Source organism: Bipolaris victoriae (genome assembly GCF_000527765.1).
Source record: "Bipolaris victoriae FI3 unplaced genomic scaffold scaffold_102, whole genome shotgun sequence".
Taxonomy (NCBI): Eukaryota; Fungi; Ascomycota; class Dothideomycetes; order Pleosporales; family Pleosporaceae; genus Bipolaris; species Bipolaris victoriae.
Window position 1 is genome coordinate 77,145 of NW_014575290.1, and position 15,918 is coordinate 93,062.

A 15,918-nucleotide genomic window follows, 5' to 3' on the forward strand; every position below is an offset into this window, starting at 1 on the left:
ACTACTCGAATCGACTACACTACTCCACTACACACGTGCCAGCCGTCGCTATGTCTGCTACTAGTCATTTTGTTGTTTGAACCACCGTTATTCCTCTGTCCCGCCCGCTTCGGATTGATTGGTGCATGCTTCATGTGATAGGCCGCAATTATGTTGTTCGCCCGCGCGTTCCTGACGCTTCTTTCATGCCTTTCCCTCGGCTCCGCTTACCACGACCTCAGCGACGAGACACTCAAGCACCTGCCTGGGCCAGGCGATGATTTCGACATTAAAAAGGGCTCCTTGCTGGCGCCCATTCTGGTCCCTAGAGTATCAGGGACCGAGAGCAATGCTGCCGTGCGCAAACACTTTATAGACTTCTTTAAGTCACAGTTGCCCGAATGGCGGATAGAACTGCACAATTCCTCGTCGACGACTCCCGTCAGTAATGGAAAGGAAGTGCCTTTTGTCAACATCATTGCCACGCGTGACCCTCCAGGCAGCTTGGAGGGCGATGTGTCGAGGCTGGCGCTGGTCGCCCACTACGACAGCAAGTTCACGCCTCCGGGCTTCATCGGAGCCACCGACAGTGCCGCCCCATGCGCCATGATCTTGCATATCGTGCGCAGTATCGACGCGGCTTTGACCAAGAAGTGGGCCGAGGCAAAGGGTGATGACTTTGAAGTCGAGCACAAAGGCGTCCAAGTCTTGCTGCTGGACGGCGAGGAGGCTTTCAAATCCTGGACCGACACCGACAGTCTCTATGGTGCCAGGTGGGTAACGTTGTTTTTGATCAATACAACCAAGTACTAAGCTATGATGTGCAGGGCTCTTGCTGGCGATTGGGAGTCGACCTTCCATGCCGCCGCTTCGATCTACCGGACGCCCCTCGACTCCATCGAACTCTTCGTCCTCCTTGACCTGTTAGGTTCCAAGAACCCACAAGTACCCTCGTACTTCTCAACCACTCATTGGGCGTACCAAAACGTGGCAAAGATCGAAGACCGCTTGCGCAAACTCGGTCTGATGAAGTCATCTCCAAATCACAAGTCCAAAATGGCAAAGCGTGAGAACAAGAAGCCTCGCGAGGAGAAACTCTTCCTGCCCGAAGCATCCAAGCAAAGCACCAACTTCATGGGTGGGTTTGTGCAGGACGACCACGTCCCCTTCATGGCTCGTGGCGTTGAAATTCTACACATGATTCCCTCGCCATTTCCAACTGTGTGGCACACAATGGAGGATGACGCAGAACATCTAGATATGGATACGGTGGAAGATTGGACTAAACTGTTCATGGCTTTCACCGCTGAATGGATGGAGTTGGAGGGTTTCTTTGACTTTAAAAAGGAAAAGAGGGAAGAGACAGCGAAGTCGGAATTGTAAGCAGCTTCCTCCCAATCAAAACTATCCGTAAGTTAACCCGCCACAGTGAGATACCCTAAAGTCTTGCAAATACTTGCAAATGAATTGTTCCAAATATCAAAGTGACATTGCATTGAACGTTGTGTGCGGTCATGTTTCGCAGTCTTTGCATTGATTCTCCCTCCATACTAACAATGAGACAAAGGCTACAGTGACAACAAAGTGTTCAGATGCCACCACTCCCACCCAAGACCCGTCAAAGACACGGTTCTCGCACTGGGCATCAAAATACATGGCATCTCCATCGCGGCTCAAGTCCCACGCAACGTCTGGTGTCCTACACCTTGATCTGTGGATTTAACATGGGGTTATAAATTTTAAATTATAGTGACAAGCCATTCTTGTAGTGCCAATAAACAAATCAGCACAATGCCTAGAGGAAGAGGAAAACAAAGCCACGCCAGCACATACGGTCGATCCCTGGAGTCTAACGGACGCAGCAAGGCACCACAAGCCGCTGCGCATCGCCGGGGTGGTACACATAAGGTGCGCGATTCAGACAGGACGAATTCTATATATGATGCCTACAACTACAAAGAGCTGCTCGATGCAGCAAAAGAGCGCGGTGTATACCGCAAGGACATGAAGAAGGCAGAAATGGCGTGGGCGTTGAAGCGAAACGATGGAGACAAGAAACGCGCTGAACGCGAAAACCTAAATGCACTCCGCAAGAAGCAAAAGGAAGCGAAGAGGGCACAGGAACGTATCGTTGCAGAACAGAAGGCGTTCATCAAAGCTAAACTCCGAAGGAAGGTCGAGAAGATGCGGAAAAAAGAGCGAGCTGAAAGTGTCAGTGACGATACCCAGAGTGAAAATGAGATAGAAGCCCAGCAAAACCTTCCAGATGAGTATATGGGCGAGGCTATAGGATACGCACTCAGCGTCTCGTCCTGGGATAGCACTTCGACGGAATCAGTTCCCGACCCCACCAATCACCACCTCATACCATCCTGTAAACTACAACTCTTGGAATGGCCACACGAAATCATGCCACCTGTCATCCCGTCTTGTTATCTCTGTCACGTCCCCGCTCTCCTACCTACAAGAAAATCCTATACCCCACTCAAGATCATCACAATAACAAGCAAGCAGAAACTCTGCCTCCCAGGGCTCAAATACCCTCCAACCGTAGACCCGGACTTTGTCCCCCTTCTCCCTGACTCTGTGCGCGCCGCAGCCCACGACGGGCGTTTAGAAGGCATACTGCGCAACGCTGTTATTGAAACAGGTGAAGAGTGGGCTTCTCGAACCCTTGTGCAAGGAGATAATGCTACCCTGTATTTTCATCTTGGCAACGCTAGTAACCCAGCAAAAAGCCTTGCTGATGTATACGGCAAGTGGAGTATGGAAGAGAGAAGAGCGAGACGCGTAGATAGGACGTGTGAAGCGTATCGTGGAGCGAAGGAGGAGAGGAAGAAGAAGAGAAAGAGGATCAAGGGGAGGTTGATGGCTGAAGTGTATGACACTTGCAAGTGGAGGCCACGGGCTGTGGGTTACGTACCTGCGTATCTGGACTTTGGGCTTAGGGAAATACGTGAGGATGAGAAAGAGCTGAGAAACTTGCGGTATGTGAGGTTCAATAGTTGCGATGTGCCGCATTATTGTTTTTGGGTACGACATACGAAAGAAGGCGACGAGAAAGAAGCAGACGATGGTGTGGAGAGTGTGAGTTCTGATGGAGAGGAGGAAATAAGTTATCCTCGATGCTTTATTGCAACAAGGACAGTTGGCAACGAGCACAATTCCGGAGTCTATTTTGCAAGGAAACAACCATGCACGCCTTGCATCCATCCTGACGGCCATCTGGCTGATGAAAGCGAGCTTTCCGGAGATTGCGAAACTGAGATCTCACTGGATGAGGCTGACACTGAATTGAAGGGTGGAGCATTGTGTCGCAGGGCCAGTACCGCTGCACTCATTCTTAACCCGCAAGTGGAAAACCGCCAGTCAATCATGAAATGGCTAGAGCAAATTAGCCCCAGTTTCAACGAGCCGCCGCTGCTACTAAATCCACCGGAGCCTTTTGTTACCATCACGCCGCGTGCTGATGGGATAGAGGATCAGAAAGAAGCCCTTGCACGCGTACCAAAGCGCGAGATAGCAGACAAGTGCACGTTTCGTGGTTTGTCATGGACCACGATGACATCTCAGGTATGTGCAACGAAACTCCTCTAATCAGATGGGGAATTAACGTTTTTGCAGAAACAAGTCAAGCACATGGTTTCTCATAGTGCTCGTCCAAAGACACCACCGCGTATGCTGTTTGAGAACATATTTTCCGCTGGTTACGCGGATAGGTTGTTGGTCAAAAGGAAAGCCGGATTAGATGGTTTGGAGTTTTTGGAAGAATGTCGCAGGGTGAAGCGACGAAGGGTGGGGTTGTCAAAGGCTAGAATGGCTGGGTGATAGTTGTTATGATAAAACGACTGCCATATTTCTTTTGCAGTGCATGCTTTGCAATTCAGAGAATGTTAGGTAGTGACTCTCGTCGGGTATCATTCCTCAGCTCATGGAAATTGCTCAAATCATCATGCTGCGAAGTGCAGCATATCTCACGAAAGACTTCACCTCCATTCCCCTTGCTGGCTCTCGTTGAGTATGCATACCATCATTAATGCCACAGTGGGCCATGGCTGCTGTTGTATTATGACTATATCCTGTGTTCACACCAGCGCCACATTGTCGGCTGGATTACCAATCTCTTTAAGTTTTGCGATAAGACCATCTGTACCACTCAGATTCGTGCGTATAGAAGCCTGAGAAGTGAGGAAGCTATAGATAAAATCAACTGTTCTGCCTTTGAGCCCAGCCGTCGTTAAACACTTAGTTCAGGTTATGATCCAACTAACCAAGATCGATAAAACCAATGACCACCAGCTACCCCAGTTCTTATTCAACTCATCGATAGACAACTTTGCGCTAGAGGACTTCAAATTCAAGGAAGGCGCGCCTGAGTCCGAGAACCTACAGCAAAGAACATCGGCCAATTATCGTGATGAAACGGTCTAGATAGAGTGGAAAGAGGTTTCAACTAGCTCTTCTTTCCGTCCCGACCATATGCAAGTCCAGTGGAGGATAAGCCTGTTAACGAATCTCCTACACTCAGACAAGCCAGTCTGTATAGCCTCCATACCCTGAACTGGCTGCATAAGGCCTCGCGATCGGATAACGTTATATTCTTACTTCCCTCCCTTCTCCAAATCTCCAATCAAGATTCGCCTGTGGATCAGATCTTTCGAGTCTAGCAACATAGATCAATGAACCGAGAAACCTAGATTCAAACTTGCCAAGGATATCTATCGTCATCCCAACGCGCAGTCCAGCCAAACAGACGGCTATCATCGTAAATTGTATGACATTATACAGCCTCTGTATTATAATGATCGAGATCGTGCTCTGGCGACCCATCGAGGATGTTATTGGACCAGAGAGTCTTTCAAAGGGCCGACCGCCAATGCTTCGAACATGATGCAGCAGCTTCTATCGAGTCGTTCCAAAGTTGGGATTGTAAACTCCGAGTTTCCTTCGCAGCAGATTGTTGCTGCATGTGGTGATTCGTTATACAGAATCATTGAGCACTGTCTGAAGATTGATGTCGAATCTCAGCAGGGACTTGATACTTTCTTGGGACCAGAGCTAGTAATAGACCTGGATTTTGTAGAAAAGCTAAAGCAATGTAGTTAAGGGGGGAAATGCATGAAACGTGACGGGATCCCTTTCTGTAGTGTCTTTAACAGGCATGTGGCTTTAGGAGATGTACCTCAGGTTAAGTCTCATTTTCTAGGATTCGATAGTAGTATGGATATAAGTGTTGGGGGCGGAAAGCGGTCGAATCATTGCCAAGTCCTCCACTTCCTACTCCTGCGCCGCATACCCCGCTTGGCTACAAATGTAACTCCACTTCCGTCGCCCTTAGGTCCTCAGACTTCCTCAGAACTTTCAGCACCTTTCCATCATCTGTGCTATTGCAGCATCTATATGACGCTCGAATCTTCGCAAGGATTGACTCCTGCCTTTGAGAGCGATGTTTGCAGGTCAATCTGCTCAGCATCAGAATATTAGTCATGGTACTATACAGAATGGATCGCAGGGTGTCTATGGATCCGCGCGCGATGTATACTTCGGGTCCTGTACAAATCCTCAGGGCATGTTGAACGTGATCGCTCGATATCCTAGCTGATGCTGAGACTTGACAGAGATAATCGAACAGCGAGCGAAGTTATGCCGAGATGCGTTATTCGTTTCCGAGCCTGAAGTCGACCGTCTGGAACTCGTCACTAATAAAGGTACCAGGGTCACTGGGACCTGCGAGTGGATCAAGAACAATGGAGGGTATCGATCTTGGAACCAAGGGGAAACACCTCTGCTCTGGGTCACAGGAGGACCGGGAAAAGGCAAAACCATGCTCTCAATCTTTCTGACAGAGGATCTTGAACAAGAACTATCAAAATACAACGCAGGACAACTCGTCTACTATTTCTGCATTCACAAAAAGCGGGACAAGGGCACAGATCTATTAAGAAGCCTTTTGTATCAAATCATAGACAAACGGCCAGAGCTTGCTAAACACGCTTTCACATACCTCGAGATGCCTGAGCGAAGAGCTCATACTTTGTCATCCTTGCCATCCCTTTGGATCATCCTTCAAAATATCATTGCTGACGCGACACTGGGCGATCTGTTTTGCATAGTGGATGGGCTTGATGAGTGTGATGAGGACACGCGAAGATTTCTTATCCCGAGATTCGTCGACCAGCTTGAACCTCAATCCTCGCCAAATCAGCCTGAGAGTCTTTTTAGGATCATCATCGTAAGCCGGGACCTAGAGGGGCTAGAGGGTTGTGAAAAAATCGATCTTGACGAAGACCATGCTAGCAATGATGGTGGTGATATCGAACTCTTTGTTTGCGAAAAAGTGAAAGAGCTTTTCCAGAGGAAGAAATTAGACGTTGTTTTCCAGCCAACAGTACGGGAAGCCCTGATTTCGGGAGCTAATGGCACGTTTCTATGGGTAGGCTTTGTCATCAACGAGCTACTGAAGGTGCGTACATGGAGCCAGGTATGCAAGCAGTTGAAGTCACTACCGGGCGATTTGAGTAACATTTATGATCGTATGTTACTTGGAATTCCTTCCGAAAACCGAGAGACATCATCACTGATATTACAATGGGTCTGCCTTGCCCAACGCCCCCTGAAAGTTGCAGAGCTGGCTCAAGCAGTTGGTCTGAAACCAGCTCCCCAGATTATCTGTTCCAAAGGCATCGAACCCTTACCTAGATCTGTTCTTCTTAGGCAGACAACCATGGACGAGATATCCCTGTGTGGTCAAATGCTTAAAGTTGAGCATGAAGAGGTTACACTCGTCCATCAATCAGCAAGGGACTATCTATTGCGCTGTGATACAGATAGTAACGACATTTTGGAGTTTTTTCGGGTTCGACAGAAAGAAACACGTCGTATGATCGCCCGCATATGTTTCGACATTATTGCGCAAAATGCTGATCATCGCATTACAATGTGGGAGTTGTGCCTACGTGAATCAGAGGATTTACCACTCCTTGAATATGCGACTTCTCATTGGGAAAAGCATATCCAACACTGTCCTGACGTTGAAAACAAGCTATTCAGCGACTTGGACGATTTTTTCCAGCCCGATTCCACACTACGTGCCAAGTGGTGGGAATCATATCTTTTAACGCAGCCGATTCAGTGGACTCATACACCCCCTTTGCTACATATTGTAAGCTTTATCGGAGTACCGTCCTGGGTAGAAGCGATATTCCAAAATAACCCAGAACTCAAATCACCATATTTTCTCGATCAGAGGGATGAACGAGAAATGACGCCTTTGCATTGGGCTGTCCGAGGAGGTAGCAAGGAGGTAGTGCAGCTCCTACTTGTACATGGAGTCGATGTTGATGTAGAGGATGACCTTGGTTTCACGCCTTTGCAGCGATCATTCGAAAACGAAGATGAAGTAGTGGCACAGCAACTTCTTGATCAAGATGCAAGTTTCACAATACACCAGTTTCGCCCGAATCCCTTCTACCAAGCAGCTCGTTGGGGTAACAAAAGAATGTTGAATATGCTTCTGGAGGGGGGGCCAGACATTAACAAATTTGATTTGGACGGTATTGCAGCACTGCATCATGCAGTATTGAATGGAGAGTCGGCGTCTGTGCAGCTCCTACTCGAGTTAAACGCAAATTCGAATGCCATGTCCGATGATCTATGTAACAAGATCGCCCCGTTGCACCTAGTTCCAGAAACACATGGCGAGCGAATAATCAAATTACTTTTGGATAGAGGAGCGGATCTTGAGGCAAGGGACTATAGTGGGAGGACTCCGTTATATGTTTCCTGCCAAAGCGGTCTCTTCAAAAACGTACGGTTGCTTATCGAGATGGGAGCTAATATGTGGGTCAAGGATGATAGTGGCGGTACATTGCTCCATGCGGCGGTTGATTCAGGAAGTGAAGCAATGGTTCGACTTTTTCTGCATAAGGGACTGGACTTCCAAGCGAAAAACAATGCCCGGGGAACGCTCTTGCATCAACTCGCTTGGAGAATCGCTCCAGAAAATGGCATAGGGATCTTCAGGCTGTTGATATCCTTAGGAGTAGATATCAACGAAAAGAATCATGAAGGTTCAACAGCTCTGCATATAGGAGCGAAAGGGAACTACCCTGAGATAGTGCAGCCCTTAATCGAGAACGGAGCCAATCTGGAAGCGAGGAACATATCGGGCAAGACATCATTGCATTTTGCTGTTCTTGCGCGCAGCCAGAGCTTGATGATACGTGATCATACAAAAACCATCGGAGCATTGATCCAGGGCGGTGCTGATGTCAGCGCTCGAGACAATCAAGGGTATACACCGCTAGACTATGCAGATTCACTGTATAGGGAAGAATTGGAAACATGGATAAAGGACAGGGTGCTCAATTAATTGGTTTTGGTCGTATTGCCATAGCATATATCTCATGGAAAATAGTATAAACTACAAGACATAGCAAGCTGAAAATCAAACGATCGACGCCTAGAGGGTTGGGCTACCATACAAGTGAGACGCATGAGTTTTATCAAGACTAAGAGAAAAAAAAGAACTCCTGCAAATTCACGTACATGTGAAGAACGCTATAAAGCAACTGTCATCGTTGCACAACTGCTCCAAACACGAGTGTTGATTCTGTAAAACTCTACAATGCCATAAATCTATCATGAGAACTATATACAGTGAACGTAGATCACGCATTCACATATCTAGCAAGTGAAAACGTCCGGTCCAGGCGAGGTATAAGTCTTTGAGCCAGTGTACAAGTTGTACACGATACCCGCATCATTCTGCTTGTACGCTCCAGGAAACGAAACAGTCGAAGGAGTTTTGCTAGCAGAGCCACCAATAACATTGATTTGTGCGCATTCCTACATCCGTCGCATCAGTAAGATACTCGATAGAAAGAACCAAAGAAAGGGACTAGGAGCTCACCATGTAGAACTGGGCTCCCATGAGCTGGCTGGCAGAGTGGAGCGCAATAAGCTCACCGCGGAGCAAGTACTGGCCTGGTGCAATGCAAGCTGGAATAGTGATGGTTTGGTTGCCCTGGTTAGCAATGAGGCGATCAACACCCCATTTTGAGCCGTCGAAAGCATCCTGTGCAATCTTGAACCAGCCTCCGCCGATGCCAGAGTCGGTCTTTGCATCACTGACTTTCTTCATATAAGCCATGACGGGTCCCTTGTGTGAGGCGTCGATGACATCGTTGGGCCCAGAGGTGAGTGTGTGTCGCCATGTCAGGGTGGCTTTGGAGCCAGCTTGGACGGTGATGACGGTGTTGGTTTTGGCAGGGACATCGTTAGGGGGTCCGTTGCAAACTATTGAGTTCGAGGTTACGTCGCTTACGGGCTGTGTGTTTTCAAGGTTAGAGAAGGAAGATGGTGGACAGTCGGGTGTGTAGTGAGACGTACGCCATCGTATGTGGGGACGCGAACTCCGTCGCCAACGGCACCCCCGTTGAGGCTAAGGAAGATAGTGTGGGCGGTGGTTGAGGAGGCTACCGCAGCGAGGACGAGAGGTGTTGAGAGTCTCATATTGATGTTTTGCGCTGGTGTCTTTTTCGAATAGTAAATGGGTGCCGAATGTCAACTTGATGAGGACTTGGGCGCTTTTTAAACATGTTCTTCCAGCCTACTTACCCAGACTTCTGGCCCGGGATCCGGGGTTTACAACACCACTAAACATCGAACAACGTAATACTAGCATTCAGCCCGCGAGTTAGAATCTAAACAAGTGGAGCGTTTTACTATGTCCACCAACCGATTGCTGGGCTACCTGCTCGCCTCCCCCCTCAAGATCCTAGCGTGGCGGCTTCCCCCATTTTACATTCGGAACGCGTGCCGCCGACAACGTGTAGTGGCAGTAGTATAAATTAAGCAATATATAAGACATGCCGAGGGTTCATCGGAGGTTTACGCGACCCTGATTTGAGCCAATCGCATTGTTGGAAGTAGATTGCGAGACGACGTTGTGCCAAGATTATTGGGTATAAATGCCGGTTTATATGAGGGGTGTAGCTTGTGACCGACTTAGCTAGTACGCACTATATGCCGCAACATGTAAAATGCCAGGACACGATACATGGTAGTCTTCGCACACACGATCACGTAGGAACCATGTTTCAGAAGGAAATCGTAGATGCTTCGGCTGATCGACTATCCGCCGCGCCCTCAAACAAGCGTAATATCTTCGAGTTTTACGTCATCCACATTCATGATTTCTCCCTCCATGACACCGTGAACGTACGCTTCGCCCAGGAGTTCAAAATCATTCTGCGCTGAGTCGCTATTCTTCCGCCTCAGCACAAATGGCACGCAAGCTCTATCAAACACTGCGATCTCATCGCCGATCTGCGCGCCCCTCGGAACGAGCGTAAAGTAACCTTCCTTGGTGACGGCGAATCGGCGCATGCTCAATGCGGCCCGGAGCGCCGTTTGCAAATCTTCTAGAGTCCTGGCCGGCTTCCGGGTCTTGAGGTTCTCGAGTGTAAAGTGGCCCTTCTGCCGGCGTGTACTGATGGTCTGGCCAGGCAAAGAAGGCGTTTGGCCAGTCGTTGAATCAAGTATTAGACCGAAAGCCTCCTCATGGTCGATTGTCGGGGCCAAGGCCCCCGAGCCATCCCGTCCTGCAAGTAGAGTGTTAAGGAAAGCCTTGTAAACAGAAGTCCCAGATATGAGATACTTGTGCCATTGCTTCGATTTGAGTGCCAGCTCGACGTATGACGCCAGATCGCGATTTTGGCCTTTGGGGTCGACGATGTCAAGCACAGGATCCTCGCATACACACCCTGCACTAATGATTGTGTCAAAAACCTTTCCTGTTAGCGTGAGTGCATTCTTGTCCTCGCTCAATGCCATTCTGGGTGGTTCCTTTCCATTTACGGGTCTGCCTCCAGCGCAATACAGAGCCCAAGCTTTCGTCGAGTAACCCAACGCTTCAGTAGCTCGCGGAGTACTCCAGTCCGGAACCCAAGATGGTTGCAATGGCTGATCATGGTCGACGCAGCTTAGCAGCTCATATTTCAAATGGGGTAGCTGCGTCAAGCAGGCCTGGTGATAGACTTCTCTGACAGAGAGACTGGGAGAATAATCTGGGACGATGTTGGAGTCGGCTATTCCAAGGACACCGTACACTTTATCTTTGGGCTCCGTTGCCTGGGCATATCTTGTTGATACTAGAATGTTCAGCAGATATTCCTTCTGGATGAGCCCCATGCTTTGAAGACGATCTGCCTGGATGGACTCCACAACCACGGCTCCCTGCGGCGGCAAGAATTTTGGATTCTCTCGGAGGGGACGTTGAAGGTCTAAATCTGCATTGCTAACGAGCCAGCGGAGTATGCCGGTCTCTTCCAAGCAATAGCACCAAGCCGCCAAGTCATCCCAGCAGACTGATGCATGGCCGCACTTGATAAACAGATTCCTCGATAGCACCGCCTCCTGTATTGTCCACAACCTACTGAACCAGGGCCTCCGGAGAAGTTGTCGGATATCCCACCATACTTGGTCCGAGACGGGAGGAAAGTCTAGTCTGGCAAAGTCTGCTGGTGTTACTTGCGCATCTGTTCCCTGTAATCGAGCGTAGACAGTCTCGAGCAAGTCGAGGGCGCCGACGGGGTCTTCGCCATCATCGTCGCCAAGCCATATAAGCGTGTTAGTTGCATGCGAGTAGATCATGCGCATGAGTGGAATTTGTTGTCCTTTCTCTGCTATGTCTTGCTGGTTTATACAGATCTGGTCTGTCCACACGTATATACTCTTGTCTCTCAGGCGCAAGTAGCGCAGAGCACTAGCCAGGCTCTTCAGGATCTTAACAGAAAAATCTCCCAACCAAATCGTCTGGTCAAATACTGGCGCTCCCCATACGTAGCTGAGGGCAGTATACCATACCGGACTTTCTGTAGTCAGGGACACTGCATGATTAGTGTGCCTCGTATATGTGAATGTCCTTCTACTCGTGTTTGCGGGGTTGTCAAATGGATACACGGTATGCTCAACCCTTGATGGATGTGAAAAGTCGATGTTGACGGTATGCAGTTTACCGTGAAGAGGGTCTTCAAATTCCCCAGGGGACAGCTCCAGAACGCGTATCTCACCATCGGCAAGAGGTTGGTAAAGCGATGATGAAGGAGATCGAGTGTCGTTTTCACTTCTCTGCAAGCGCTTTTGACTGACAAAATCACGGATATGATCTAGGGCAAGCTCATCCAGATTACCAGTGGCATCACTTGGTCCTTCAGAAGTAGCGGGCTGGAAGACGGATGTCTTGGATAGTGCAGAGTAGAAGCAGTTGCAGTCGTCTGAGGCAGTGAGTAAGGCCGGCTGGTTGCGTTTTTATGGTACCCTCGCACCTTGCGGGTCTGTGGCGCATGGACACGTTGACGCATGCTCAATATGCTGATATGATTTCTGTAAGTTGGCCATTTGATCGGTGGCGTGAAAAGGTGTGCAAGGAGGGATGTTGTCATGTTTCAGCCATGCGGACATCATAAGCTAGTCCAGAAATGGAATGGCTGATACTGAGAACTGAAGAGAACATGTATACATAGCGACATGTCTAAAGCTGCATTCTTCCTGGTCATCCAAGACAATAAGTTGGGTTTTGGACGTGGGTATATGTTGGCTCAGGGATCTCTGATCAGTCTAAGCAGATGATGTACGCAGAACCTAGGTTGGCTTGTCTTCTTTAGGGATACTTCCCTGTGTCTGACTTTGTAACAGTTCCATGCTGCCAAAGGAATAATCCGTCAGGTCCCACGGTTTCCATGACAGGATTTGTTTTATCTGGAGGAGGAAGAGATTTCAAATCTCTGCGTCTCAATACAACAGAGAGCAGTGGGGAGAGGTATGGTCTGTGTAGGTTGCGATGCGCTATTTAGTGTAGAGCAGGACAGTTACTGGGCTAGTATGATTAGTTCTCGCTCTATTCCGGAGTGGCGCTTAAGGCCTACACAAATCGCATTGGTCCATATACTAATATATGCAAAAGATTCGAGTCCATTTGATTTCTTCAGTAGATCCAATACTCCCGCTACTGGAGATTTCCCCGGACCCTCAATAGAGGTGGATCAAAACCAATGTAAGAAACTCCGCATTTCCTCCAGTGCTAGCGCCATGGGGACCGATCTTGGTCTGGGGCGGGCAGCATCCCAAACAAAGTAGCCTGACTCGGTCTGGCTGCCGCTGCCCTCGATCAAGTGCGGCAGGTTGCAAAGAAAGGGGTCAGAGCCAGTAGTGTTCTTAACGTGTGGTGCTGTTCTTAGTCAATTGGTAGCATAAAGCAAATCTTCAATACGTAGTGTGACAGAACAAAAGGATACAAAGACTAAGAGTTGAACACCGGGGATGGTGATTCTGGTCCATCCCAGGAGTTTCCAAGAATGCAGATACGAGCATGTACAAGGCTAATGTGGTAAGGTGTGCTATTTGAGGCGTACTGTTAGCAGTGAATAACTGTTTGTGACGGGCAAGTGATCACGCTCACGCATCGACAGGTCCACGATTTCTGCGTCGCCTCGCGCCCGCCCCGAAGATCATCTATCCAAAAGAGTACGAACGAGGAGTTAGATATCCCCTTTTATAAGAGATGTGCAGCCTTGATCTAGATTTGTAGGACAGTTAAGCTGATTACAGTAATAACCAAGGTCTTGGTGTGACGCACGGTATGATGCGAGTCAGGTTGCCATCTTTAGCCTCGCAAGGCTGCGTGGAAATACGCTGGGACAATCACGTTGCAAAATCTAGATGAACAACTAGAAGCGGGCAGTGACTGCTGTACCGGACGCTGTGGAACCTCGTTCGGAACCAGCACTTGCTGCAACCCGCCCAACGCATACAGCGATTTGAGTGACCCGGGTGCTTGTTGTGGAGCAACTTGCATTTCGCTCTTAACAAACAACCGCGATGGATATCGTCTTTAAAACCAGAATTTCAACATGACCACCGTATTCACACGATATGTAATGCTAATATCGATATATAATGACCAGTCCAGCACGATGCTGCAAGTGATAAGTGAAGCACAATCGTAGTGTCGATGGTAGCGCTAGAAGTAGATATCAACATCTTAGAAACTCTTGTTGCTATCCTAAAAACACAAGGCCAGCGATGTGACATGTTCAACCGCAAATTTTCAACTCCAACTAGCCCTATGATTCTAGTTACTATGATCAACAGAAAAGTTACTGCTGGCATCCTGCTACTGGGGCTGTACAACTACAGTTAAACGGGGGATTGGGTGGTTGTATTGAACTCTGTTCTGTTTCATTATTATGATCAATGATTGATAAGTACAGAGACGAGGTAACTCCTGTGCCTAGACAATAATGCAAATCTGCTCGAATCATGCACTTCAGTTATCCAGAAATTCCCCAGATGAAGACTAATACAAAGTGAGGGCGACAGAACAGTAGTGTATGGCTTAGTCCAGGCCGGAAAAGTGCAGAATACCGTGTCCCTTTGCTTGCTGACCCTTGTTCTTCTTTCTCTTCTTTCGCTTTTGCTTGGGTTCGTCTTCGCTGCTCTCGTCCATGTCATCGCTGTCGTCACTCTCATCGCTATCGTGCTGGCGCTTTCCATTTTCGGTTTCCTCGCCATCGTCGTCTTCATCAACGTCCTGCCACGTCTGCTCGCCCCACACCTTGACAGTCTTGCCACCGCTGCTAATCATCCTGCCCGTGACATCGAAATCAAGGCCAATGACGCTTTCTTGCGATAGCTCGTCGTGCTTGAGCTCGGCGACAATCTTATTGGGGCCAATCTTGGCGAAGCGAATGTTGCCGTTGCCCATACCGACGGCGACAATCTTTCCACCTGGCCCAACACCATCAGGCACGACAGTGATGGCGTCAAGGCTCTCGCCGCCCCCCTTAGAGCGGTCGATGATGATGCGATCGTCTTGGTCATCCCATACACCACGTTCCCAAAGGGTGAGGACACCGTTGCTGGCGCCAACCACAACCTTCTCGCCGACGTTGGAGCCCTTTGTTGAGAGGCCAGTGACAATGGTAGAGCTTAGCAGCTCCTCCTCTTGGTCCTCGCTACGGACCATGACCCCCCTACGGATGTCCGTGACGGCCAGTGTGCTGCCACCTGTCGTGACCCATTGCTTGCTGAAGCCGCTTGTACTCGCTTGTGTAGGTGGTAGTGGGGTGAGCGAGGAGACGTAGTCGTCGTGTGGGTGGTGCGTGTTCTCTGGTTTAAGAGAGACTTTTTCTCCGCCTTTGAGGTTCCTAATGTCGTATATATGCAGCGCTCCAGAGTCGGTGGTGAGGATGAGGGATTGCGGTGACAGGGCGTGGACCAGTGTGGGCGCGTCGATGCCGCTATTGGAGCTATTCCGTCTCAGTGATGAATGATCCGCATATTCTCGCCTCTTGCTGCGACTTACGGGTCCAGTGGAATGGTGATCTTCGCGGTCACCTGGCCGGTCATGGAATCCGCAACCTTGACTATGCCGTCGGTGCCTGCAGAGATCAACGACGCACCGTCGACGCTGTATGCGAGGGTCCGGCAACTGCCCTTGTGTCGCCTTGTGCGCCAGATGCGGTCGATAGTTCCAAAGCCGCTTTCGGATGCTAATGTCGTGTCATTGTCGTCGTCGTTGTCGTCATCGCTTGCGCCGGCAGGGAGGCGGTAGGTGTGTACATCGCCATTGGCCAGGCCGACTGCTACGAGTGGCTGCTGGGGATGGACCGTCTGTACAAAAATATCGTGCTCCACAGGGAGAGCACACAGGTTCTCGAACATGGCTATGATGTTGTGTAAGGCTGATAAACGGAGAGATGGTCCAATGGGTCGAGTGGATTTCCGTTTTGCGACAGCTTCAACATTTTTAGTGGAGCCGCGGCCGTCGAGCGCATGGCAGCGGCAGCCGCATGGCTTGGCAGGTACCTGGCACGTGACCTGGATTACGTGCCTGAGAACTACAGTACACGATGTACATACACTTCTACGACCTTG

General features: G+C 49.3%; 5 protein-coding genes across 5 annotated transcripts; 3 read left to right on the forward strand and 2 right to left on the reverse strand.

Annotated features, from left to right (window-relative positions):
- Positions 1-150: 150 nt before the first annotated feature.
- COCVIDRAFT_109446 (hypothetical protein) lies at positions 151-1,362 on the forward strand (the record flags this gene model as incomplete). The annotated part of the gene is made up of 2 exons (XM_014697273.1): positions 151-752; positions 807-1,362. 2 exons carry the CDS (start codon positions 151-153, stop codon positions 1,360-1,362), a joined length of 1,158 nt encoding a protein of 385 aa, XP_014552759.1.
- A 408-nt stretch (positions 1,363-1,770) lies between these two features.
- Positions 1,771-3,027, forward strand: COCVIDRAFT_109545 (hypothetical protein; the record flags this gene model as incomplete). The annotated part of the gene is made up of 1 exon (XM_014697274.1): positions 1,771-3,027. A coding segment is annotated over one exon (1,257 nt), but the record flags the coding sequence as incomplete, so codon positions are not given.
- Positions 3,028-5,803: 2,776 nt separating this feature from the next.
- Positions 5,804-8,350, forward strand: COCVIDRAFT_109531 (hypothetical protein; the record flags this gene model as incomplete). The annotated part of the gene is made up of 2 exons (XM_014697275.1): positions 5,804-7,077; positions 7,771-8,350. 2 exons carry the CDS (start codon positions 5,804-5,806, stop codon positions 8,348-8,350), a joined length of 1,854 nt encoding a protein of 617 aa, XP_014552761.1.
- Positions 8,351-8,664: 314 nt separating this feature from the next.
- Positions 8,665-9,492, reverse strand: COCVIDRAFT_41146 (lytic polysaccharide monooxygenase; the record flags this gene model as incomplete). The annotated part of the gene is made up of 3 exons (XM_014697276.1): positions 8,665-8,826; positions 8,891-9,307; positions 9,370-9,492. The coding sequence occupies 3 exons, from the start codon at positions 9,490-9,492 to the stop codon at positions 8,665-8,667; spliced, it is 702 nt and encodes a 233-aa protein (XP_014552762.1).
- Positions 9,493-10,128: 636 nt separating this feature from the next.
- Positions 10,129-15,705, reverse strand: COCVIDRAFT_109463 (hypothetical protein; the record flags this gene model as incomplete). The annotated part of the gene is made up of 3 exons (XM_014697277.1): positions 10,129-12,257; positions 14,407-15,290; positions 15,347-15,705. 3 exons carry the CDS (start codon positions 15,703-15,705, stop codon positions 10,129-10,131), a joined length of 3,372 nt encoding a protein of 1,123 aa, XP_014552763.1.
- Between the last annotated feature and the right edge of the window lie 213 nt (positions 15,706-15,918).